Source organism: Scyliorhinus canicula, chromosome 4, assembly GCF_902713615.1.
Source record: "Scyliorhinus canicula chromosome 4, sScyCan1.1, whole genome shotgun sequence".
Lineage (NCBI taxonomy): Eukaryota > Metazoa > Chordata > Chondrichthyes > Carcharhiniformes > Scyliorhinidae > Scyliorhinus > Scyliorhinus canicula.
The window spans coordinates 227505374-227532066 of record NC_052149.1 but is presented as its reverse complement, the minus strand read 5'-3'; the positions used below and the strand labels follow the sequence as shown (position 1 = coordinate 227532066).

The window sequence follows — 26693 nt, the reverse complement described above, 5'->3', positions numbered from 1 at the left end:
ACCTCCGAACATTCCAAAGGAATGTAGCCAATATTGTAATGCAGGGAAACGCTAAGACCAATATGATCACAACAAGCTCCCACAATCAGCATTGACCAGATTAGCTGTTTTTACTGATGTTGATCTCGGGATAAATATTAGCAGATTCCAGGCTTTCCTTGATGAAGATAAGGCTCTCTCTAGATTGAAGTTTCCTCAGATACAGGAACTGTAGTTGTGTAAACATTGTGCCTTAATTTTATGTTTGGCCTTGTTGTCTGTTCTAGGGGACGGTGGCCATGGTTACCTGAAGGATTGGATGTGGTGGGCTGGCCTGCTAACAAGTAAGTAACAAACCTGGAGAACGGGTGAAGGCCGTATCAGTGTTTGCTGAAATAAGAGACAGTCATATTGTTGGAGAACATGCCCCAGTGTGTAATTAGGAGCTGTTCAGCTTATTATTCCACTAACTCTTAGGTATTATTGCTCGAATGTAAACATGTCCAAACACTTCATGTTATATTTTCATGCTAAAGAGGAGATGTGGTAGAATGGCCCAAATCGTCAGGTCTCTAGATCGTCAAAACGTGCCCCAAGACATTCATTGGGACCCCGTGGAAGCCCTGACACCCTGACCTCTGTGGAAATTACCTGGGAAGTTTCAACTTCTGCTCGGCAATCTCCCCGTTCCCAGGACCTCTTCCATGAATGTCTCTGACTCAGTTTGAGTTAAAGACTTTGGACAGTTACCCAGGAAATGTTTGTACACAAAAAATCCTAGCCTAGCTCCTCTGTAACTTCAGAACAGAACTCCAATCACGCACATTGACCTCCCCCACCGTCACCCAACTACCCCAGGCTCCCCAACTGACCACCCAACTGCATTCCCTGACGACCCGACTATCCCCTGATCAGACTGTAACCACCACCACGTGACCTGAGCTGACCAGCTACCAACCTGGCTACCCCACCCGACCCGGCAACCAATCCTGCCACCTCACCCATCCAGCCCCCTTAACCAACTCACCCACTAAGCCACCTTGCCCATTCACTGATTCATCCACTCAGTGACATTCGCATTGGACCTTTAAGCTTAACATATGGCAGCTAATGCCATAAAAATGCAGCGTATCTGTCATTTCCCCCCACCCCCCCCCCCCACCCCCCCCCCCCCCCCCCCCACCACCCCCCGTCCCTCAAGAGCACTGCGAAGAACCTCTTGAAGGGACACTGTGCTCTGTATTTCTGGTAAAGCCGGAATCGGAAGGTCTGGCAAGAATTGCGCGGCAGTGTCGCGGTAAAATGTTCCAGCGGAGCGGCAATCCATTGACTGCCTCTCCTTGCAAGAAATCATGTCGTAAATTGTTAAAAAATCTGAAATCCGCTGCCTGAAAGGGTGGTGAAAGCAGATTCAGGAGTAACTATGAAAATAGAATTGGAAAAAGACTGGAAGCCAAAAATATTTGAGGGTTGTGAGGAAACAGCAGATGAATGGGAGTAATTGGAAAGCTTTTCCAAAGAGCTAGCACGGGTACAATTAGCCAAATGGCCTCCCATGCTGCAGGATTATCTGAGGATACAGGTAAAAGATTTTTGATTGAGTCCACTTCAGCTCCTGTGATTTATTCACCTGAGATCGCAGAGTTGTTCAGCAAACCCACTGGCCACAATGTGAAGACTCGCTTCTGCAATATCCTCTCGTTCCATGACCAGTACAGATATGTTTTCTGTCGTCTTCCTTCAAACCTCCGAACACTTCAGCAGCCTATGTAGATGTCCTGCTCTCTCTCTCTCCAGTCCCACTTTGTGTGGCTGCACTCCATCCTTCCATTTTTTTTTTGCTTTCTCCTAATATTATCCTTCGCTTCTCTTGCCAGATTCAACTCAAGACTTCTCTTGCTCGCTTTGCCACTTTTACATCCTGGCATTCCTCCTCATGTTAATTCTGTACCATTTTCCTTCATGGCCTGAATCCAGCAGGGGCACTACGGGACGAATGGCCTCTTCCTGTGCTATGTCGTCGTTTTTATTCTTTTGAGTTGTTTTGCTGTCGAGTTCAACCAGGCTTTGCTTTGCCTGGGTGCAGAGTGACCTGTTGCATTCGGAATTGGCTCCAGAAAGGATTGAATGTTCCTCCACCCACCTGACCATGCTCACAGCTGCCAGGATCACTCTGACAAAGCTTACCAAGTGCGTAAAGTTGGCCTAATGAAGAATTAATTTGGTGATTTATTTTTTTTTGTTTGGGTTTTTTAAACCTCACCAAGCTTTTTAACCCCCTAGTCAAAGTCTGAAAGCCATGTCCACCTTTGAGTTGCATAGGAACATAGAAAACCAAAGCAGTAGGAGGCCATTCGGCCCTTTGAATCTGCTCCCCCACTGAATATGATCATGGCTGATCAGTCAACTCAATAGCCTATCCTGCTTTCCCCCCCCATATCCTTTTGATTGCTTTAGCCCCAAGAGCTGTATGTAACTCCTTGAAAACATGCAATGATTTGGCCCCTACTGCTTCCTGTGGTAGTAAATTCCACAGGCTCCCCATCTCTCTGGGTGAAGAGATTTCTCCTCCTCTCAGTCTGAATGGTTACCCCGTATCCTTAAACTGTGAACCCTGGTTCTGGACTCCCCCTGCCATCAGGAACATCCTTCCTGCATCTACCCTGTCTAGTCCTGTTAGAATTTTACAGATTTCTATGAGATCCCCCCTCATTCTTCTGAACTCCAGTGAATATAATCTGGACCGACTCCATCTCTCTTCAAACATCAGTCCTGCCATCCCAGGAATCAGCCTGGTAAAGCTTCGCTGCACTCCTTCTATGGCAAGAACACCCATCCTCAAATAAGGAGAGCAAAGCTGCACACACTATTCCAGGTGTGGCCTCACCAAGGCCCTGTATAATTGCAGCAAGACATCCCTGCTCCTGTACTTGAATCCCCTCGCTATGAAGGCCAACATCATTTGTCTTCTTTACCACCTGCTGCACCTGCGTTTTTACTTTCAGCGACTACTGTGCAAGGACACCCAGGTCTCGTTGCCCATTCCCCTCTCTCAATCCACAGCCATTCAGGTAATAATCTGTCTTCGTGTTTTTGCTACCAAAGTGGATTACCTCACACTTATTCACATTATACCTCATCTGCCATTCATTTGCCACTCAAATTGACCAAATCATACTGAAGGATCTCTGCAGTCTCCTTACAGTTCACCATTCCAGCTTTGTCATCTGCAAATCTGGAGATATTGGGCGGAATTCTCCGACCTCCCGCAGGGTCGGGGAATCGCCCGGGGCCGGCGTAAATCCCGCCCCCGCCGTGGCCAGAATTCTCCACCACCCGGGAATCGGCGGGAGCGGGAATCGCGCCCCGCCAATCGGCGTGCCCCCCGCAGCGATTCTCCGGCCCGCGATGGGCCGAAGTCCCACCACTGTCAGGCCTCTTTCGCCGACGTGGTTTAAACCACCTCTGTGCCGGCGGGATTGGCGGCGCGAGCGGGCCCCCTGGGGGGGGGGGCTCGGGGCGATCAGACCCAGGGAGGGGTGCCCCCACCGTGGCCTGGCCTGCGATCGGGGCCCACCGATTGGCAGGCGGGCCTGTGCCGTGGGGGCACTCTTTTTCTTCCGCTGCCACCACGGCCTCCACAATGCCGGAGGCGGAAGAGACCCCCTCCACCGCGCATGCGCCGGTGGTGATGTCAGCAGCAGCTGACGCTCCGGCTTATGTGCAGACTCACGCCGACCGGCGAAGCCCTTTCGGCCAGCCGATGCCGGCCGGCGGGCGCCAAAGGCCGTTGGCGCCAGTTTTGGTGCCAGTCGGCGGAGCAGGAGCCACTCTGGCGCGGGCCTAGCCCCTGAAGGTGCGGAGAATTCCGCACCTTTGAGGAGGCCCGACGCCGGAGTGGTTGGTGCCACTCCGCTACGCCGGGACCCCCCGCCCCGCCGAGTAGGGGAGAATTTCGCCCATTACATTTAATTTCCTCATCTAAATCATTGATATATATTGCGAATAGCTGGGGTCCTAGCACCGATCCCTGTGATACCCCGCTAGTCACTGCCTGCCATTCGGGGAAAAAACTGTTTATTCCTGTTTTTTGTCTGCCAACCAGTTTTACATCTATCTCAATACACTAACCCCTATCTCACATTCTTGAATGTTACATGTTAATCTCTAATGTGGGATTTTGTCGAAAGCCTTCTGAAAGTTCAAATAAACCAGATCCTCTGGCTCCACCTTGTCAACTCTGCTAGTTATAATTTCAAGCTTGATTTCCCATTCGTAAATCCATGTTGATTCTGTCCAATCCTGACACTTTTCCAAGTGCTCTGCCATTAAATCTTTTACAATGGACTCTCACATTTCGCCCACTCCCAATGTCGCTGGACTGACTGGTCTATAATTTCCTGTTTTCTCTCTACTTCCCTTTTTCAATAGTGGGGTGACATTACCTACCCTCCAGTCTATAGGGACTGTTGCAGAGTGTATAGAATCTTGGAAAATGACCACCAATGCATCCACTATTTCTCGGGCCACTTCCTTAAATACCTTGGGATGTAGGTTATCAGGCCCTGAGGATTTATCCACCTTCAATCCTATCAATTGCCCCAACATCATTTCCCTACTAATACTGATTTACTTCAGTTCCTCCAGCTCACTAAACCCTGGGTTTCCCAATATTTCTGATGTTATTTGTGTCCTCTCTTGTGAAGACAGAAACAAAGAATGTATTTAATTGATCAGCCATTTCTTTCTTTCCCCCATTATAAATTGCCCTATTTCTGACTGTAAGGGACCTCCATTTGTCTTCGCTAATCCTTTTCCCTTCACATACCTATAGAAGTTTTACAATTAGTATTTATGTTCTCTGCAAGCTTACTCTCATACTCTATTTTCCACTTCTTAATCAATCCTTTTGTCCTCCTTTGCTAAATTCTAAACTGCTCTCAATCCTCGTGTCTGCTGTTTTTCTGGCCGATTTGTGTGCCTCTTCCTTGGATCTAATAATGAGCTGGATTCTACGGTTCCCCAGCCGTGTGTTTCTCGGTGGTGTGCCGTTTACTGGCGGCAGCATTCTATATTCCTGCTGCTTGTCAATGGGATTTCCCATTGAAGTCACCCCACACCACCGGGAAACCCATGGGCGGGATATGCTGCAGGTGGGAAAAGTGAATCATAACAGCTGGAGAATTCTGGCCATGATCTCTAATTTCTCTGGTAAGCCATGGTTTGACCACCTTTCCCGTTTCATTTTCACACCAGACAGAAATGATAAATTGTTGCAGTTCACCCATGCATCTTTGAAATGAAAATCGCTTATTGTCACGAGTAGGCTTCAATGAAGTTACTGTGAAAAGCCCCTAGTCGCCACATTCTGGCGCCTTGGCCATCCACCGTCATTCCTTTAAGTAACATTCGCCAATCCATCATAGTCAACTCATACATCGCAGTTTTTAAAAATTTAGATTCAGGACCCTAGGTTCAGTACCATTCACTGTCACTCTCCATTTTGAAGAAACATCCTATACATTATGGTTGCTCATTGCTCAACCCCAAGGAGCTTTGTACAACTCGATTGCCAATTATTCTTTTCTCATTGCACAATACACAGTCTAGGATGGCCTGTTCTCTAGTTGGTTCCTCAGGGTATTGGCCCACAAAACCATCCCGTCCATATGCACTCCAGGAATTTGTCCTATACGGTATTGTGACTAATTTGATTTGTAGATTAAAGTCACCCATAATTACAGATATTCCTTTATCACATGTGTCTCTAATTTCCTGTTTAATGCCTTCCCAACATCACCACTACAGTTTTGGAGTCTATGTACAACCTCCGCTAATATTTTTGCCCTTGGTGTTTCTCCACTGTACCCATTTAGATTCCAGATCGCCAGAGCTAATATCGTTCCTCACTATCACGTGAAGTTCCTCTTTAACCAACAATGCAACTCCACCACCTATTTCCTTTATGGCTGTCCTTTATAAATACTGAATACCCCTTGATGTTCAATTCCCATCTGTGGTCACCTTGCAGCCATGTCTCTGTAATCCCAACTATATTGTACCCATTTACATGTATTTGCACAATCAATTCATCCATTTTATTGTGAATGTTCCATGCATTTGGCACAAATCCTTAAGGTTTGTCTTTTTATCATTCCTCAAACCGTTCCCATTATTTTTCACCGTCGTCCTATTTGATTCTGGCCCTTGATTTCTCTGCCTATCACTTTTCTTATTCCCCTTTCTGACTTTTGTTCTTGTCTGTCTTTCCCCTACTCTGACTCCTTGCACAGGTTCCCATCCCCTGCCACTTTAGTTTCAACTCTCCACAACCACTCTCGCAAATTCTCACCCTCGGATATCAGTCCCGGTCCTGTCCAGGTGTAACCTGTCCAGTTTGTAATGGCCCCGCCTCCCCCAGAACTAGTCCCAATGCCCCAGTAATCTAAAACCCTCCCCCTCGCAACATCTCTTCAGCCATGTATTCATCTGATAGATCCTGCTATTTCTACTCTGACTATCAGGGGGCACTGGTAGCAATCCTGAGATCACTACCTTTTGAGGTCCTACTTTTGAACTTTAACTCCCAGCTTCTGCTTGTAGGACTCAATTCCTTTTTTTTAAGCTATGTTGTTGCGATTTGAACGTCTCTTTGTGGGCAGCTCAGTAGCACAGTGGTTAGCATAATTGCTTCACAGCTCCAAGGTCCCAGGTTTGATTCCCGGCTTGGGTCACTGTATGTGCGGAGTCTGCACGTTCTCCCCGTGTGTGCGTGGGTTTCCTCCGGGTGCTCCGGTTTCCACCCACAGTCCAAAGATGTGCAGGTTAGGTGGATTGGCCATGATAAATTGCCCTTAGTGTCCAAAATTGCCCTTAGTGCTGGGTGGGGTTACTGGCTTATGGGGATAGGGTGGGGGTGTGGGCTTCGGTAGGGTGATCTTTCAAAGAGCTGGTGCAGACTCAATGGGCCGAATGGCCTCCTTCTGCACTGTAAATTCTATGATGGTGCAGCTATTAATCAATCCTTGTTGGCACTTTCACAAGAAAGTTGGCACTCTAGAAATCGTCTGCAACAAAGTTTCACTATTTTGGCATTGGATGATCTTACTGTCACACTACTTACAGATTAGCAGCTGGAGCTGGCCATTTGGCCCCTCTAGCCTGCTTCACCATTAAATAGGTCTGATTGCATTGAGATTTTCTACGTTCCCGCTACAACCTCCTTCGTAATAGATTTAAGCAGCTTCATTATGGTAGGTGTTAAGCTAACTGCCTATAGTTTCCTGTTTCTACCTCCCTCCTTTCTTGAGCAGAGGAGAAAACCGCCACTATTTTCCAACCTGGGACCATTCCAGAATATGGGGAATTTTAGAAAATTAAAGCCAAAACATCTACCACCTCAGCAGCCACTTATTCTAAGACACCAACAAGACCTGGGGACTCAAAAGGTTTTAGTTCGAATTATTCTCGCCGGTGATTGTAAATGTTCCTCCCTCATTTTCACCTTCCGATTTACACTTATTTCTGCAATGTTATTTGTATCTGTTCAATTCATCCGCCATTTCCTTATTTTCTATTATTAATTCCCCAGACCCTCTCGACAGTCGTGCTCAATTTTCCTTTTTAAATACCAGTCTAAACTCTTACTATCTGTTTTTAATATTCTAGCTCACATTCTCTTGTACTCTAATTGCTCTCTCATTAATTGTTTAGTTATTCTTTGTTGTTCTTTATGTTTGGTCCAATCGGGCAGCACGGTGGCCTAGTGGTTAGCACAACCGCCTCACGGCGCTGAGGTCCCAGGTTCGAATCCCGGCCCTGGGTCACTGTCTGTGTGGAGTTTGCACATTCTCCCCGTGTCTGCGTGGGTTTCGCCCCCACAACCCAAAAATGTGCAGAGTAGGTGGATTGGCCACGCTAAATTGCCCCTTAATTGGAAAAAATAATTGGGTAATCTAAATTTAAAAAAAAAAAAATGTTTGGTCCAATCTTCAGACCTGCACTCGTCTTTGCGAAATTTACATTTTTCTTTCAATTTGATATTATCTTTAACTTCTTTATTTAGCCAAAGATGCTGCATTATTACTAAGGAGGTTGTATTCAGAAATATTTCCATCAATGAAATGAAATGAAAATGAAAATCGCTTATTGTCACGAGTAGGCTTCAATGAAGTTACTATGAAAAGCCCCTAGTTGCCACATTCCGGCGCCTGTTCGGGGAAGCTGTTACGGGAATTCAACCGTGCTGCTGGCCTGCTTTCAAAGCCAGCGATTTAGCCCTGTGTTAAACAGCCCCTGTCTGCCACTTCACCTCCACTGGCCTATCCTTTAACCTAACTTCTAGTTCACTTTAGTCAGCTCTGCCTTCATGCCATCACATAATTGCCGTTATTAAGTTTCAAACACTAGTCTTAGATACACTCTTTTTTCAAATTAATTTACGGGATGTAGGTGTCGCTGGTTAAGCCAGCATTTATTGCACTTCACTAGCTGCCCTTTAGAAGGTGGTGGTGTGTTGCCTTCCTGAACCACTGCAGTCCCTGATGTGTAGATACACCCACTGTGCTGTTAGGGAGGAAGTTCCAGGGTTTTTCCACAGCGACAGTGAAGGAATGGCAATAAAGTTCCAAGTCAGGGTGGTGGGTGACTTGGAGGGGAACCTCCAGGTGCTGGTGTTTCCAGGTATCTGCTGCTCTTGTCCTTCTAGATAGTAGTGGTTGTGGGTTTGAAAGGTGCTGTCTAAGGAACCCTGGCGAGTTCCTGCAGTGCATCTTGTAGATGTCATACACGGCTGTCACTGTTCGTCGGTGGCGGAGGGTTTGAATGTTTGTGGAAGCAATCAAGTGGGCAGCTTTGTCCTGGATGGTGTCAGGTTTTTTGAGTGTTGTTGGAGCTGTACTCATCCAGACAAGTGAAGAGTATTCCATTACACTCCAGACTTGTGCCTTGTAGATGGTGGACAGGCTTTCGGGGGGCCAGGAAGCGAGTTACTTACTGCAGGATTCCTAGCCTTTGACCTGCCTGGTAGCCACAGTACAAATATGGCTAGTCCAATTCAGTTTCTGATCAATGGTAACCCCCAAGATGTTGATTGTGGGGGATTCAGCGATGGTAATGCCATTGAATGTCAAGGGTGATGGCTAGATCCTCTCTTGTAGGAGATGGTCCTTGCCTGGCACTTGTATGGCGTGAATGTAATTTGCCACTTGTCAGCCCAAGCCTGGATCTTGTCCAGGTCTTGCTGCATTTGGATATGGACTGCTTCATTGTCTGAAGAGTTGCGAATCGTGCAGTCATCCGCAAACTTCTCTCCTTCTGACCTAATGATGAAAGGGAGGTTATTGATGAAGCAATTGAAGATGGTTGGGCCGAGGGCACTACCCTGAGGAACTCCTGCAGTGATGTCCTGGAGCTGAGATGATTGACCTCCAACCACCATAACCATCTTCCTTTGTGCCAGGTATGACTCCAATCTCTCTCCCTCAAACTGAACTTGAAATTCAACCATATTATGATCACTACTACCTTCACAAAGACATCACTCATTAATCCTGTCACCTTGTATATTACCAGATCGAGTACAGCCTGCTCTCTGACTGACTCTAGAGTACATTGTTTGAAGAAACTGTTTCAAAAACTATGAACTCATCATCCAGGCTACCTTTGCCAATCTGGTTTGTCCAATGTATATGTAGACTATCCGCCATATCTTCCTCACAAGCCCCTTTGTGTATTTCTTCGTGTATACCCTGTCCTACAGTGTGGTTACTATTAGGGGCCCTAAAACCACTCCCACAAGTCTATTTCCCATTCACTATTTCCTATTCCCTTTACTATTTCCCCATCTCCACTCAAAGTTATTCTACATCGGAATCTCTAGAAATAAGGTCACCTACCTCTATTGTGCCAATACCGTCCTTAATTAACAGTTACCCCTCCACCTTTTGCTACCTTCCTGTTGTTCCTGAATGTCATAGAGCCTTGAATAAGGGCAGCGCGGTGGCACAGTGGTTAGCACTGGGGACTGCGGCGCTGAGGACCCGGGTTTGAATCCCGGCTCTGGGTCACTGTCCGTGTGGAGTTTGCACATTCTCCCTGTGTTTGTGTGGGTTTCACTCCCACAACCCAAAAATGTGCAGGGTAGGTGGATTGGCCACACTAAATTGCCCCTTAATTGGAAAAAAATAATTGGGTTCTCTAAATTTACTTTTTAAAATAGAGCCTTGAATATTCAGGTCCCAGTCTTTGCCAGCTGCAGCTATGTCTCTGTGATTATCAGATTTGTTTTTCTATATGCACTGTTAATTCATCTGTTTTGTAACGAATTCTACCTGCATTCAGGCACAAAGGGCTGGATTCTCCCCCCCGCCGCGCCACTTTTCTGTCCCGACCCGCTGGTGGGATTCTGCGTTACGCTGGCCGGTCAATGGTGTTTCCCGCTTGGGGCACCGTCGGGCCACCCCCGGGTCCCGGCAAAATGGAGAATTATGCCGGCGGAGAATCACGCCCAAAGCCTTCAGTTCTGTCTTTTAAAACTATTTTTGTAACATTTTGCTTTTCCTGCTGGTGATTGGCTCATTCCAGATTAGTCCCAATTTAGATGGTGATGTTTTTGTGCCTATGGGGCTGTGGAGAAGAATCATGGGATGGACAGTTTTGTGGGCAAGGCCAGCAGTATTATGAACAAAAGGAACCAGATTGAGGTTTGTGTTGAGACTATTCAGCCCATCAAGCCAGTTCTAGCATTCAGTGAGATCACTGATCTTCAACCTAACTCCATTAATTCGCTTCATTTCCCTTAATACCCCTGGTTAGCAAAAACCTATCAATCCCGGATTGACGTCAACCTTTGAACCAACCTTAGTCCAAACATGGACAAGAGTGGTGAACTTGAGATGAGGTGAGAGAGAGACTGCCCTTGACATCAAGGCAGTATTTGATCGAGTATGGCATCAACGGGTCTTAGCAAAACTGGAGTCAATGGAAATCAGGGAGGAAATTCCACTAGCGCAAATAAAGATGGCTATGGTGTTTGGGTCAATCATTTCCACCCCAGGATGTCACTCCGGGAGTTCCTCAGAGTAGTGTCCCAGGCCCAACCATCTTCGGCTTGTGTCCAGATGCAGCCAGACATGAATAACATTCAGGATTGGGCTGATAAAGTGGCAAGTAACATTTGCACCACGCAAGTGCCAGGCAAAGGCCATCTCCAACAAGACAGAATCTGACCATTGCCCCTCGACAATCAGTGATATTACTGTTACTAAATTCCCCACTATCAATATCCTGGGGTTACTATTGTCCAGGAATTGAACTGATCAGCCATATAAATACTGTGCTACCAGAACAGGTCCGAGGCTGGGTATCCTGCGGCGAGTAACTCACCTCATGACTTCCCAAAGAATGTTCACTGCTTCACAGCTCCAGGGTCCCAGGTTCGACTCCGGCTTAGGTCACTGTCTGTGCGGAGTCTGCACATCCTCCCCGCGTGTGCGTTGGTTTCCTCCGGGTCCTCCGGTTTCCTCCCACAGTCCAAAGATGTGCGGGTTAGGTGGATTGGCCATGCTAAATTGCCCTTAGTGTCCAAAATTGCCCTTAGTGTTGGGTGGGGTTACTGAGTTATGGGGATAGGGTGGAGGTGTTGACCTTGGTAGGGGTAGGGTGCTCTTTCCAAGAGCCGGTGCAGACTCGATGGGCCGAATGGCCTCCTTCTGCACTGTAAATTCTATGTAATACAAGGCACAAGTCAGAAGTGTGATGGAATACTCTCCACTTGTTAAGATGAGTGCAGTTTTGGGGCAGCACGGTGGCACTGTGGTTAGCATTGCTGCCTCACGGCGCTGAGGACCTGGGTTCGAATCCCTCCCCTGGGTCACTGTCCGTGTGGAGTTTGCACATTCTCCCCGTGTCTGCGTGGGTTTCACCCCCACAACCCAAAGATGTGCAGGATAGGTGGATTGGCCACACTAAATTGCCCCTTAATTGGAAAAAATAATTGGGTACTCTAAATTTAAAAAGAAAAAAAAAATGAATGCAGATTTTATCCTGTGTACATAACGATAAATATACTTTGTTCTGGGCAGCACGGTGGCCTAGTGGTTAGCACAACCGCCTCACGGCGCTGAGGTCCCAGGTTCGATCCCGGCTCTGGGTCACTGTCCGTGTGGAGTTTGCACATTCTCCCCGTGTCTGCGTGGGTTTTGCCCCCACAACCCAAAAATGTGCTGAGTAGGTGGATTGGCCACGCTAAATTGCCCCTTAATAGAAAAAATAATTGGGTAATCTAAATTTTAAAAAAAACAATAAAAAAAAATATACTTTGTTCAAAAACCCAATAAAAAACATTTATTAAAAAAAAGATGAGTGCAGATCCGCAAACACCAAGGAGCTTGATACCATTTGGACAACGCAGCCCGCTTGATTACCACACCATCCACCACCTTAAACATTCACTGCCTCCACCACCCACATACATTAGCAGCATATCTACCACCTACAAGATGCACTGCGGTAAGTCACCAAGGTTCCTTCAACAGCACCTAGAAAGGAAAAGGCAACAAACACATGGGGACGCCATCGCCTGCAGGTTCCCCTCCAAGCCACTCACTATCCTGACTTGGAGAATATCCTTCACTGGCATTGGGTCAAAATCCTGGAATCCTTTCCTAACAGTACTGTGGGAGTACCTACACCACATGGACTGCAGTGGCTCAAGAAGGTGTCTCAGTACCACCTTCTTGAGGACAATTAACAATGAGCAACAAATGCTGGCCTAGACTGTTAAGGAATGACAGGAAGTTGGGTGGGAGGTTGAGCTGTGAGGAGGATGCAGAGATCCTTCAGTGTAATTTGGACAAGTTGAGTGAGTGGGCAATGGCAGATGGAGTATAATTGTGATAACGGTGAGGTTATCCACTTTGGTAGCAAAAACAGGAAGGCAGATTATATCTGAATGGCTTTAGATTGAGAAAGGGGGAATGTGCAATGAGACCTGGGTATCCTCATACACCAGTCGCTTAAAGTAAGCATGCAGGTGCAGCAGGTGGTGAAAAGGCAAATGGTATGTTGGCCTTCATAGCGAGAGGATTAGAGTACAGGAGCAGGGATGTCTTGCCGCAATTATACAGGGTCCTGGTGAGGCCACACCTGGAATATTGTGCGCAGCTTTGTCTGCTTATCTGAGGAAGGATGTTCTTGCTCTGGAGGAAGTGCAGCGAAGGTTTATCAGGCTGATTTCTGGGATGGCAGGACTGACGTATGAGGAGAGGTTGAGTGGGTTAGGATTGTATTCGCTGGAGTTCAGAAGAACGGGGGGGGCGGTCTCATAGAAACCAATAAAATTCTGACAGGTCTACACAGAGTAGATACTGGACGGATATTCCCGATGGTGAGGTGTCCAGTACTAGGGATCACAGTCTGAGGACATGGGGTAGACCATTTAGGACAGAGATGAGGAAACATTTATTCACCCAGATGAATTTATTCGGCCTGTGGAATTCGCTACCACAGAAAGTAGTTGAGGCCAAAATATTGTATGTTTTCAAGAAGCAGTTAGATATAGCACTTGGGGGCAAAAGGGGATCAATGGGCATGGGGAAAGGCGGGATCAGGCTATTAGGCTGGACGATGAGCCATGAACAACGGAGCAGGCTCTTAGGGGCAAATGGCCTCTTCCTGCACCTATTTTCGATGTTTACCTGGAATCATCTCAATAAAAAGCATCCACTGCTGTTTATGGATGTGATTTCCATACTTCCACCAATTGTGGGAAGAACTGTTTCCTAACTTGCTTGATGAATTGATTGATTTGGATTTTTATAACCTCGGCAATCCTTGATTTAAAAAAAATTTGTTGTGGATAATTTGTATGAAGGGTTGAAACGCGGATGTTTATGCATTCCGTTTGCAGATCATATAACATGACATAAATTTTATACATAGCGAAAACAAAGGTGCTGAAACTCATTGAAATATTATACTTGTGAATTGTTTATTCCGTGTAACCCAAGGCATGTCTACCTGGAGCCGATTGAAACAAATCAGTTTGTAGTCAATGCAAAGTTGCATGACTACTTTAGACACCAGAATATGAGATGGAACTAAAAAAATCACTTTTAATTTCCCAAATGTGATCACAACAATCGGTAAACAATTCTATTCAATATCATTAGCTTTAGTGATTTTTTTCCTTCATCTGCATTAATGCCCAACAATGTGGCAGAAAGCACTCAGGATATTTCTGGTTATCCTGCTGCGACCCTTCGACTCGTCTATTCCAATGCTATCCTGCTGGCCTCGCATCTTCCACTCCATATAAATGTCTGCACATCTAAAACTCTGCTACCTGAATCCTAATTCACACTAAGTCCCATTCACTGATCAACCCAGTGATCTGGATCTACAGCTCCTGGTCCGGCAACCACACCATTCCCAAATTCTCATCCTTCTTTTCAAATCTCTCCTGGCCCCGCCTCTCCCTATCTCTGTAATCTCCTTCAGCCCTTTACGGTGGCACAGTGGTTAGCACTGCTGCCTCACCGCTCCAGGTACCCGGGTTCTATTCAGGCCTTGGGTGACTGTGTGGAGTCTGCACGTTTTCCCCAAGTCTGCTTGGGTTTCCTCCGGGTGCTCCAGTTTCCTCCCACATTCCAAAGATGCGCAGGTTAGATGGATTGGCTGTGTGAAATTGCCTTAGTGTCCAAAAAGGTGAAGGGATTGGGCGTGGGCCTGGATGGGGTTCTCCTTTGGAGGGTCGGTGCAGACTGGATGGGCCGAACAGCCTCCTTCTACACTGCAGGGACCCTGCTTCTATGAACCCTCTGAGCTCTGCATACCTATTCTGGCTTTTTCCTTATCCTCAATCTTAATTTCAGCACTGATGGTGAACGTGCCTTCAGCTATCAGGAATCTGGATTCCTTCCTTATATCTCTCTACCTCGTTACCTCTTTTCCCTCCTCAAAGACATTCCTTAGAATCCATTTGATTGACTAAGCTTTTGATTTTCTGTCCTAATATTGTCTTATGTGGCATGATGTTAAATTTTGTTTGGTACTGCTCTTGTGTAGCACTTTGGAATGTAACATAATATTATGAGGGCTGTATAAATATAAGTTGTTTATAAAGAAATTAAAATTCTAAAGGGCCATTGTTGTAAATTTGCGTAACCAAAAGGGGAGCCCTAACTGCTGGCGGTGTGCTTTTACAGAATCAGCTAACATGTGTGATGCTGGGCATAACAGTCTCTTTGTTCCAAACGCAGTTCACTCTATTTAAGGCCACATAAACACTGTGGTGACGAGAGCAGGCCAGCGGGTGGTCATTCTGCGTCAAGTAATTCCCCTCATTCTGGGTAGGATCTCCATCACCTACAAAACACAAGCCAGGTGTGTAATGGGATACTCTCCACTTGCCTGGGTGAGTGCAGCTCCAAGAACACTCAAGAAGCTTGGCAGTAGCCAGGACAAAGCAGTCCGCTTGATTGGCACCCCATCCACCCCTTAAATACTCCCTCCCTCCATCACTGGTGAACAGTTGCATCAGTGTGTACTATCCAATTGATGCTCTACATCAATGACTCCAGTTACCATCTGGAAAGACAAGGGCAGCTGATACCTGGGAACGCCATCACCTGCAATTCCCCTCCAAGCTATTCACCACCCTGACGTGGACATATATCGCCGTCCCTTCCACTGTCGCTGGGTCAAAACCCTGGAACTCCCTCCCTAACAGCACTGTGGGTGTACTTACACCACAGCGACTGCAATGGTTGAAGAAGGCAGCTCACCACCACCTTCTCAAGGGCACTTGGGGATGGGCAATAAATGATGGCCTAACCAGTGAGGCCCACATCCCTTAAATCAATAAGGGATTAATTACCTGACCAGGACGCTCAGCGCTCCGAGTGGAGTGACAACCGTTGCTGGAGCAAAGGCGTACGCTGCAAAGTTCATCGCTTCTCCAATGCCCACAGGAAGAGACAAGGCTCTGGATTAGTACATTGCTAAGGACAAGAAGGACAAGGGCCTGGGATTGCCAACACCAGCAAGTTCCCCTCCAAGTTTCACATACCATTCTGACCTGAAAATGTATCATCATTCCCTCAAAATCCTGGAACTTGCTGTGTGAAGTGTTGTGGGTGAAGTACTGCATATGGGCTGCTGCAGTTGCACCTTCTCAAGTTATGACAATGGATGGGCAGAAAATGCTGCTCTTCCTAGTGTTGTTCGTATCCACAGAACAATTTATCTAAAAATATAATTTATGCAGAGCTTTTTTTTTGAAAGGATGTTTTATAACGGGCAATGTACTAATCCAGAGCCTTGTCTCTTCCAGTGGGCATTGGAGAAGCGATGAACTTTGCAGCGTACGCCTTTGCTCCTGCAACGGTTGTCACTCCACTCGGAGCGCTCAGCGTCCTGGTCAGGTATGTCCAACCAACCAAACTGGTGTCAACACAAATCGGCCTTTTTAAAGAATTTTCATTGGCATTCCCCCATCTTCTCAGTTTTCCAGCCATGCTCCCTCTGACCTCTTGCTTGGTTCCAGTCCACAGCAGCACATCGCCATCCCGCATCAATGGGCCAATCTTGGGTAATAGCTCCTAATGTGGCCCGATACCAATTTGTATTTGGCTGTTCTGTCATCAATTTACATAGATGATTTGGAGTTGGGTACGCAGTGCAATGTGTCCAAGTTTGTAGGTAACACTCAGATGAGTGGTAAAGCAAAAAGTGCAGAGGATACTGGAAGTCTGCAGAGGGATTTGGATAGGTTAAGTTGTTGGGCTAGGGTTTGGCGGATGGAATACAATGTTAACAAATGCGAAGTTATCCATTTTGGTAGGAATAACAGCAAAAGGGATTATTATTTAAATGGCAAAATATTAAAACATGCTGCTGAGCAGAGAGACCTGGGTGTACTAGTGCATGAGTCGCAAAAGATTGGTTTACACGTGCAACAGGTGATTAAGAAGGCGAATGGAATTTTGTTCTTCATTGTTAGAGGGATGGAGTTTAAGACTAGGGGGGTTATGCTGCAACAGTATAACGTGTTATTGAGGCCACACCTGGAATATTGTGTTATGTTTTGGTTTCCTTACCTGAGAAAGGATGTACTGGCACTGGAGGGTGTGCAGAGGAGGTTCACTAGGTTAATCCCAGATTTGAGGGGGTTGGATTTCGAGGAGAGGTTGAGTGGACTGGGACTGTATTCATTGGAATTTAGAAGGATGGTGGGGGGGATGATCTTATAGCAACATCTAAAATTATGAAGGGAATAGATAGGATAGATGCGGGCAGGTTGTTTCCACTGGCGGGTGAAAGCAGAACTAGGGGGCATAGCCTCAAAATAAGGGGAAGCAGATTTAGGACTGAGTTTAGAGGAACTTCTTCACCCAAAGGATTGCAAATCTATGGAATTCCTTGCCCAGTGAAGCAGTTGAGGCTCCTTCATTAAATGTTTTCAAGATAAAGACTGATAGTTTTTTGAAGAATAAAGGGATTAAGGGTTATGGTGTTCGGGCGGCAAAGTGGAGCTGAGTCCACAAAAGATCAGCCATGATCTCATTGAATGGCGGAGCAGGCTCGAGGGGCTAGATGGCCTACTCCTGCTCCTAGTTCTTATGTTCTTCTAAGTTCTCCACTTGGAACATTTTACGATGTTAAAAAGATATGAATGTTGCAGGATAATCCACTATGGGAGCCATCACAGCCAAGACAAACAGCTGATCCTTTGATACATGAGAAATGGGTAATAAATGCTGGCAAACATCCACATCCTGAGAATAAATTGAAAGATGTAGGCAACTGTCATCTTAGTCCATAGTTTTATCTCCACCTTTGGAGTAAATGTTCTCAATAAACAGCAGCTTGGAGGGTTAAATTACCATAGATTGATTTGGATGGGGAAAGCCTATTACTGCTCTGATCGTCTTCCTGTTTTCTCGCACCCTGAAACAGGTAGAAATCATAGGAATCATAGAATTTACAGTGCAGAAAGAGGCCATTCGGCCCATTGAGTCTGCATCGGCCCTTGGAAAGAGCACTCTATCCAAGTCCACACCTCCACCCCTTCCCCGTAAACCATCAACCCCACCCAACCTTTCAGAACACTAAGGGCAATTTATCATGGCCAATCCACCTAACCTGCACATCACTGGACCGTGGGAGGTAACCGGAGCACCCGGAGGAAACCCACGCAGACATGGGGAGAAAGTGCAAACTCCGCACAGACAGTTACCCAAGCCGGGAATCGAACCTGGGAACCTGGAGCTGTGAGGCAACTATGCTAACCACTGTGTTACCGTGCCCACCCTGTGTAGGCTCCTGTGTAGTGACACATTCAGCAACACCCCTTCAATGCAGCACAGCCTGTGTACTCGGTGCTAAACACTGTGGCCTATGCTATAGGGAGGCCCAGTCTCATTGGCCGAATCACCTGTCCATATCCAAAGACGCCAATCTGAATGTGGGTTTGACCCCAGGCCTTCCTGACCTCTCCTTAATTCCTCGACATCAGTGTGGTCCTGGCCCTTGTCCCTTCCAATCTCTCTCCCTACCTCGGGGTAGTGATGTTTCCCTGGCCCTTCCTGAACACAGTAGCCCACCCCTCTCAAGGTTCACTGAAGCCTGAGGGGCCAGCCTTGTGTTTTGATTGTGTTTACACAAATATAAAGAATTGCCGTTTAGAATTCCAACATGTAATTGTTTTACTCTTAAGTTAAGATGTATTATGGACATGGTTCTAGTGTGACATTATCATAATGCGTCAGTTGATATTGTTGTGAGAGCGGTGTTTTCAGAACCCCAAAATGTATCATGCAGTTCAACCAACCTCTCCCTTTAATGTATTGTTGCTTTTGAAGCACACAGCTTGGTCTCCAGGTGTGGTATTACATTTATGGACACGTGGGTTTTTAAACACAAAACAATGTTTATCCATGAATTCAATTTAACCGTCTTTAATAAACATTGCATCCCTTAATACCCCTTACGTAAAATAATACAACACTAAATAATCCCTCAAAATGTTCCTTCAAACCTCCAAAATACTTAACACCTTTAAACAGAAACACATCAGGTTAAAGACATTGCTATTATGAGTTTAAATCACCCAAATGATTCAGAGATATTCTTTCCTGGCAGAGATCACAGCAGATCCAGCTCGCTGCAAACACAGACACACCCAAGCTCTTTTCCTCAAAACTAAAACTAAAACACTGCAAAATGGCTGAGCTAAAAACCCAGCTCCACCCACACTCTGACATCACTTCAGTAATATGAGCTGCTCCATTTCTTAAAGGAACATTGCTTAACTATCCATTTCTTAAAGGTACTCTCACATGACAATATATCAGTTTTAAATGTAATGAAATGAGGTAAAAATGATAATTTATTTTGCATTAAACTTCCATGTAATTAATGTTAAACTGTGAATCTATATATTGATTCATTCTTACTGCTTAGCAGTATTTCATCCAAGACAGTTCTTCTAATTAATAAAAGGAGAAAACACAATAATCTTTAACAGAGATGTTATTGATAGCTCTAGTGTTGTTATAAGTCACTTTACACAGGTTTTCCCGTCATTTTGCCAAGATTGACTCAATATATTGGAAAGTTTTTGTGAGAGGAATGTAAATTATTTTGTGAATTCCTGAGCCTGTGGCTTGAAGAAACAATTGGAATTGTGTGAGATATAATGACGGTGCAAGGACGTGGCGTGAAAACTCCTCCACCATCCATGGCTTGGTCAGTGTTGACCTCCCATCCCTCGAGTCGATGGTGTGGCCCTGCGTCCACTTTGCCAGCCAGCTAGAGTGCCTTTCCCAACCTCGCAAGAGTGCTTCTCTCAGCTACTGTGATGTATTTCTGGGGCCAATGTTATTGAGCAGGGAATTCTAACACCCTCTCTGCACTTGGCAAGATTCACAAGTTGGACCAGATGCTGGGGGATTGGGGGTCAACATTGGATGTTACCATGCCCTAGGTCACTGTCCGTGTGGCGTTTGCACATTCTCACCGTGTTTGTATGGGTTTCACCCCCCCCCCCCCAAACACACACACCCACACAATCCACACCCACACAATCCAAAGATGTGCAGGGTAGGTGGATTGGTTGGGCTAAAATTGCCCCTTAATTGGAAAAAATGAATTGGGCACTCTAAATTTATTTTATTAAAAAGCAATGGATGGATAAAAATTGTAAACATTTGAAATACATGGGAGCCTATGATTGAGGTCAAAAGAGCTTAAATTAAAGAAAATCGATGCACAAGTCATGACAAGGTGAAAAATAACATGACTGATTGAGGGAGAGGGTTAGGTGAAATGAAAATGAAATGAAAATCGCTTATTGTCACGAGTAGGCTTCAATGAAGTTACTGTGAAAAGCCCCTAGTCGCTACATTCCGGCGCCTGTCCGGGGAGGCTGTTATGGGAATCGAACCGTGCTGCTGGCCTGCTTGGTCTGCTTTAAAAGCCAACAATTTAGCCCAGTGAGCTAAACCAGCCCCAGGTTTGGGGGGGGTGGGGAGAGAGAGAGGAGGACAGAAGTACCAGGGCCCGCAATTTCTCTTCTTGGTCGTGGGGCTGGCCCAGGTTAATGTAAAAGTGATAGGGGTGGTAGCAAATATGTCAAACTTTCACTGGAGTACCTTTATCAAAATTTCCCTTCCGTTCCCCCCCCCCCCCAACATGTTGCAGTGCCATTACCCAACCATTCCCCCTCCAGCTTTAAACTCTCCCACTGAACCCCACCCCTCCCCCAACCTCACCCCTTACCCACACCAAACTGGAGATGGCTTAGTTGATGTTTGCTTATTGCAGAAAGTTGTTTAGAATCCCTTTGTGTTGGTTTCTTTACTTATTCTCCCTCCTTCCCCACTCTCATGTTCAGTGCCGTGTTGTCTTCCTATCTCCTACAAGAGCGATTAAACCTGCTGGGGAAGATGGGATGTCTGCTCTGCATTCTGGGATCAACCGTCATGGTGATTCACGCCCCTCAGGAAGAGGAGGTGAAAACGCTGGAAGAAATGGCACTGAAACTCAAAGAACCAGGTTAGTTTGGGAACAGAGAGGGGGCTTCCCTGATTTAAAAATTCATGCGCGGAGTGTGGGTGTCACTGGCATTTATTGACTGTCCCTGGTTGCCTGGAGATGGGTCATCTCTTTAAACAACTAGATAGGGGTTAGATACATTCTGGACTTGCTGGGCCACTTCGAAAGGCAGTTAAGACCCAACCACACATTGGCCTAGACAAGGTGAGGCCAGTGGGTTACCTTCCCTAAAGGGACATTAATGATCTAGTTGGATATTTTACAACAGTCTGACAACCTTGTGGCCACTTTTACTGAAACCATCTTTTTAGTTTCCCGATTAAACCAAAGCTGAGATTGTGGGCGGGATTCTTCGGAAGCCGGCGGGGCGGGTAAATCCGGCGCAAACTGGCGTGAACCACTCCAGCGTCGGGCCACCCCGAAGGTGCAGAATCCCCCGCAACTACAGGGGCTAGGCCGGCGACGGAGTGGTTTGTGCCGGCCGGCACAGAAGGGGCTTGGCGCTACGCCAACCGGCGCCGAAGGGCATGTGCCGGCCGGCGCGAGTTGGCGCATGCGCAGGAGCTCCAGCGTGTGCGCTGGGGGTGTTCATCTCTTCGCCGGCCATTACACCAGCTGGTGCGGAGTAAAGGAGTGCCCCCACGGCACAGGCCCGCCCACGGATCGGTGGGCCCTGATCGCGGGCCAGGCCACTATGGGGGCACCCCTCCGGGGCCCGAATCTACCGCGCCCCCCCGAGGACCCCGGAGACCGCCCGCAGAGCCAGGTCCCACCAGTAAGTACCTGTCGTAACATACGCCGACAGGACCGGCCCCAAAACGGGCGGCCACTCGGCCCATCGCGGGCCGGAGAATCGGCAGGAGGGCCACTGCCAGTGACCGCCAACCTGTGTGGTGCGATTCCCGCCCCCGCCAAAACCCGGCGCCGGAGAATTCGGCAGCCAGCGGGGGCGGGATTCACGCCGCCCCTGGCGATTCTCGGACACGGCACGGGGTCAGAGAATCTCGCCCCAGATTCTCAAACTGCTCTGGTATGATTTGAACTCACTTTCTTGGGATTATCGGAACAGAAGAAATGGGAGCAGGCCCATTGAGCCTGCTCCGTCATCCAATAGGATTAATGCCAATCTTCAGTTTCAATTCCACTTCCCCACCTGCTTCCCATTTCCCTTGATTCCCTGAGACAGCAGAAATCCGTCAATTCCAGCCTTAAATGTATTCAGCGATGAAGCATCCACAACACTCTGGGGTGGAGAGTTCCAAAGGTTCACAACCCTTTGAAGTAATTCACTCCAATAAATAACCACGACACAACCAGTGGGACACCGAACCTGGCCTGCCAGCTGCTTGAACCCAGGGGTCTGAAGGTGTTCAATTCCCCAGGATGCCCCTGATTCAGAGCAAAGATGAAGTTAAATTTTTAAAGCCCCTATTTGACCCTGGGACAGGAGATTGGGATGGGTGGGAGAGTTGGGGCTGGGAGCAGGCAGGGTTAATGAATGAGTGTTTTGTGCCTGCAGGGTTCCTGGTGTTTGCGTCCCTCTTACTGATCGCAGTGCTCCTCCTCATCTTCTACACGGCCCCCAGACACGGAAGCACCAACATCCTGGTCTACATTGCCATCTGTTCCCTCATCGGTGCTTTCTCTGTCTCCTCTGTGAAAGGGATCGACATTGCCATCCGAGGGTGCTTCGCCAAACTCCCTGTGTATAAACACCCGTTAACTTGGATTCTCATCTTCTCATTGCTGGCCTCCATTATCACCCAGATCAACTACTTGAACAAATCCCTCGACGTTTTCAATACCTCAGTGGTCTACCCTATTTACTACGTGTTCTTCACCACTGTAGTTATTACCACCTCAGTCATCCTGTTCAAAGAATGGTACAGCATGTCTGTGATCGACATTGTGGGTACAATCGTCGGCTTCGGAACCATCATTCTTGGTGTCTTCATGCTTCACGTCTTTAAGGACCTGAACTTTAGCCTGAAGAGCTTGCCAACAATACTCAGGGCACAAGAGGGAGTCTGTGTCAATCCTATGATGAAATTAGATGACAAGCACATCCTTATAGACAGCATGGACAATTCAGTGTTCACTGAGGAGAAACCCAGAGTATTTGTTATTTATGGATGAAAGTTCTAGGTTTATAGACAATGTAACAAAAAATAGAGTGCTAATGTGAGAGGTAGACTCGGGCGGACTGTAAAACTATTTAGTGTTTTGATGCAGCGTCTCATCGTGTGAACTGGTTCACGCCCCATACCCAATAACCCAAAGATTTCACTGGTGAAATGTCAGATCATTCCACAGGATTTCAATTCCATTCCAATCTATAACCTGGGATTCAGTGAGGTGACAATCTGAATCAGCGGAAGAGATATAGCCCGAGGCTGACTCACAATGATTTCCTCATATCTCTTACACTTCACATCCCCTTGCAACCAGGGCAAAGGCATCATGCGTTTGAAATGGGCTTTAAATGGTGGAGTTCTATCCACGATCAGCCCGACTCTGTCCCTGGTCAGGATTGGACATTTGAATGAAGAGCCAATGTCAAACCTATCAGCAGCACAAATAGCCAGACGTGTGTACTGGGAAATTCTTGTGATTCAACCAGTATACATGTCAAACGATCCCATTTTTTATTTCATTTTTATCGAAGAAACTGTATTTTTGAAGGGCAAGTTTATTTCACCCTCATTTCCGTCAGGTGATTGACTGACTTTCTCGTCCCTGAGTCCTGTCTTCAGATTTGATTAAACTGTTTGCTCGTGGCTGCTTGAAAGTTCATGGAAAGGTCAGCCTGCGCAGTTAGCTCATCTTAATCGAAGAGGCAGTTTATGTTCACCTTAACGCCCCAGGCTAGGGAGGGAAGAATCAACCACTGTTCCTGCTGCTAATCCCTATCTGGTGTGTGTGTTTATGTAAATACCACACGAGGAAAGCACTGGATTTGGACCAAGGCCTACAGATGGAGCTGGAAAGCACCGGCCAAGGTCGGACTTAGCCCCCTCGGACCAGTGGCCAGTACTGAATTCCCTCAGTACTGCATACGCCTGTGACAGCCTAAGTCAAACCCTGGAGTAAGGGCTTCAACCCACAACCTCTTCACTAACTGTGATGAGAATGCTATCCACTTAGCCAAGAACGAGACATTGTCAGGATTTGTCAAATCGACGCACGCCTGCCTTTTCTCAATCCTCTTACTTGTGTCTTGATTCAAGACACTGCCATAACGTCAGTGAGTGTGGAGTAACTCAGTAACCAATGCAACCCTTTCAGAGTGAATTGGATTTTCCCACCAGCAATGCTTCATTCAATCTCAGTACCATCAGACAGTGGGGAACGAGAATACTGCTAGAGCTCAGGCTTAGATTCTGAGGAAAGATTACATAACCTTGGCTTATATTTCCTGGAACATTGAAGGTTAAGGGAATGATTTTATTGAGGATTTTAGGATTTTGAAAGGATCGGATAGAGTAGACTTCTAGGACGAGGGGACATAAAAGTAAGCTGGGAAATACTTATTTACACAAAAAGTGGTAGAAATGTCCCATAAAAGCAGTTGAGTTTAACTCAATTAATAATAACCCTGAGATTAATTATATTTTTTGTGAGACAAGGGTATAAAAGGATATGGAACCAAGGCAGCTAGATTGAGTTAGCATACAGAACAGAACTTATTGAATGCAAGCTTGAAGGGGCTGAATGGCCTCCTTCTGTTCATGCTTGTGGGTAATTATTCCAATCTGGGTCATCCCTGACCGCACATTTGTCTTGCTCCATGCTGATTTGTCTCATTTTCAACTTGGGAAGATAGAATATCAGGTGAAAAATTTGTAATGCTTATGATTGCAGGCAAACTGATTTCTTAGCAGGTCCTTCACAGCACCAAGACCGAGGGGGTTTTAAATATAATTCTCTGGGTGCGGGCATTACTGGCAAGGCTGATGTTTATCGCCCATCCTTAGCTGCTTTGAGAAGTTAATGGTGGGGCTGTTTCTGTGGGGTGAAGGTGCTTCCACTCTGATGCTGGGCGTTTTGTACGAGTTCAAACCAGGGAGTCAAACCTCCGTCCATTGTAATTCGGCAGGGAACGGTGGTCAGAAATCGCCCGCAAGTTTTCCATCCTCGGTCATCACCTTGTGAAGTCTCAGTGAACCAACTGGTTCAGGAGGACCCCAGGTCCCAAGAATGGGCTGGGCTGAGTTCGCAAGTCTCAGTGTTTTGACATGGACTGGGGAGCAAATATCAGCCGGGGTTTCTGCTGTTGACCACTATGTCCATAACGAAGGGCGATTTGCCCCCCTGTAGAGCAAAGAATATTAGTAAACGCAGGAAAATATTAAAGGGCAGACGAGCTTTGGAGCATAGAAAAGCAAAATACTGCAAATGATGGAAATCTGAAAATTCTTGGAAGAATTCGGCAGGTCGGGCAGCATCTGTTCACGGAAAGACAAAAGGCAATCAATCTAAAATGTCAACATGTTCCTCTGTCCACAGATGCTGTCTGATCTCCTGGGTATTTCCAGCATTCCCTGTTTCTATTTGCTTTCCAGCGCAGTTGTGGCTTTGAACACAAGTCCAGTTCTGCCAGGCCCCAGATTTGCCCCCTGTTCTGTACGACCCTCAATTCCATTCCACATTGTGCAAGATTTGCGTACAGGCGAGGGAACATATTTTAGTCACTTGGAACCCTATGTAAATGAATGCAGCCTGAAGGGACAGCACATTGGAACAAGGTGAAAACAGTCCACTTTGTATTTTTCTACTTTATATATATTTTTGTAACGTCATTTTACCGATTGCTTTTGTAAAGGTGAATTATGTCTCTGTTAATGCATTGTGATTCCTTCAGTGTTGAGTGCGTTGACAACTGACTCAAAGTCAAACAGAAGCAAGCCATAAATGGTGCAGCTGCAACAAATGTTTGATACTATTATTGTTAAATGTTTCTACAGAAAAATAAAAATGAACTAACGTTTTAATTTCCGTATTGATTTACCTTCTGGAGTTTCTGGGCAAGTCATTCCTGCTGACCACGTGATTCTGGCCCTGGGCAGTTAGTTGGTCTTTACAGATGGCCCCAGTACTTCATGATAAAAATCAGCCAGGTTCCGTACTCCTAACCACTCTCTCCTGACATATGTTTAGAAAAGTAGATGCAGGGGGAGGTCAGGATTGGGATCGCCTGCGGCTCCTCCTTTGCGTGAATATGTTGTTCCCATTCTTTTTTTCTGTCTTTTTATAAATTTAGAGTGCCCAATTATTTTTTTTCCAATTAAGTGGCAATTTAGCGTGGCCAATCCACCTACTCTGCACATCTTTTGGGTTGTGGGGGCGAAACCCACGCAGACACAGGGAGAATGTGCAAACTCCACACAGACAGTGACTCAGAGCCAGGATTTGAACCCGGGTCCTCAGCGCCGTAGGCGGCAATGCTAACCACTGTGCCACCGTGCTGCCTTATGTTGTTCCCATTCTAAGAGAATGGGAGTTTTACTAGTTTACCGGGTTGAAGGATATGGTGAGGGGCAGGGTTGAATGACACAAGAGCGAAGGTGGTGGTGGGGGGGGGGGGGGGGGGGGGGAGAGATGAGGGAGATGGTGGGGAGTGTGTCGGGGAGGGGAGGAGGTTTGAATGAGGTATGCTG

At 46.6% G+C, this 26693-nt stretch overlaps 1 protein-coding gene across 1 annotated transcript in view; it reads left to right on the top strand.

The window, feature by feature from the left end:
- The window catches only part of LOC119965421 (magnesium transporter NIPA2-like), a 39069-nt gene extending 13042 nt beyond the window's left edge, over positions 1-26027 (top strand). Inside the window, exons 3-6 of the mRNA XM_038796187.1 lie at positions 267-323; positions 16313-16403; positions 20876-21036; positions 22556-26027. Of these exons, the coding sequence (XP_038652115.1) occupies positions 267-323; positions 16313-16403; positions 20876-21036; positions 22556-23172 (926 nt within the window). The 3' untranslated portion in view covers positions 23173-26027. The remainder of the gene's footprint in view (positions 1-266; positions 324-16312; positions 16404-20875; positions 21037-22555) is intronic.
- Positions 26028-26693: the final 666 nt, after the last annotated feature.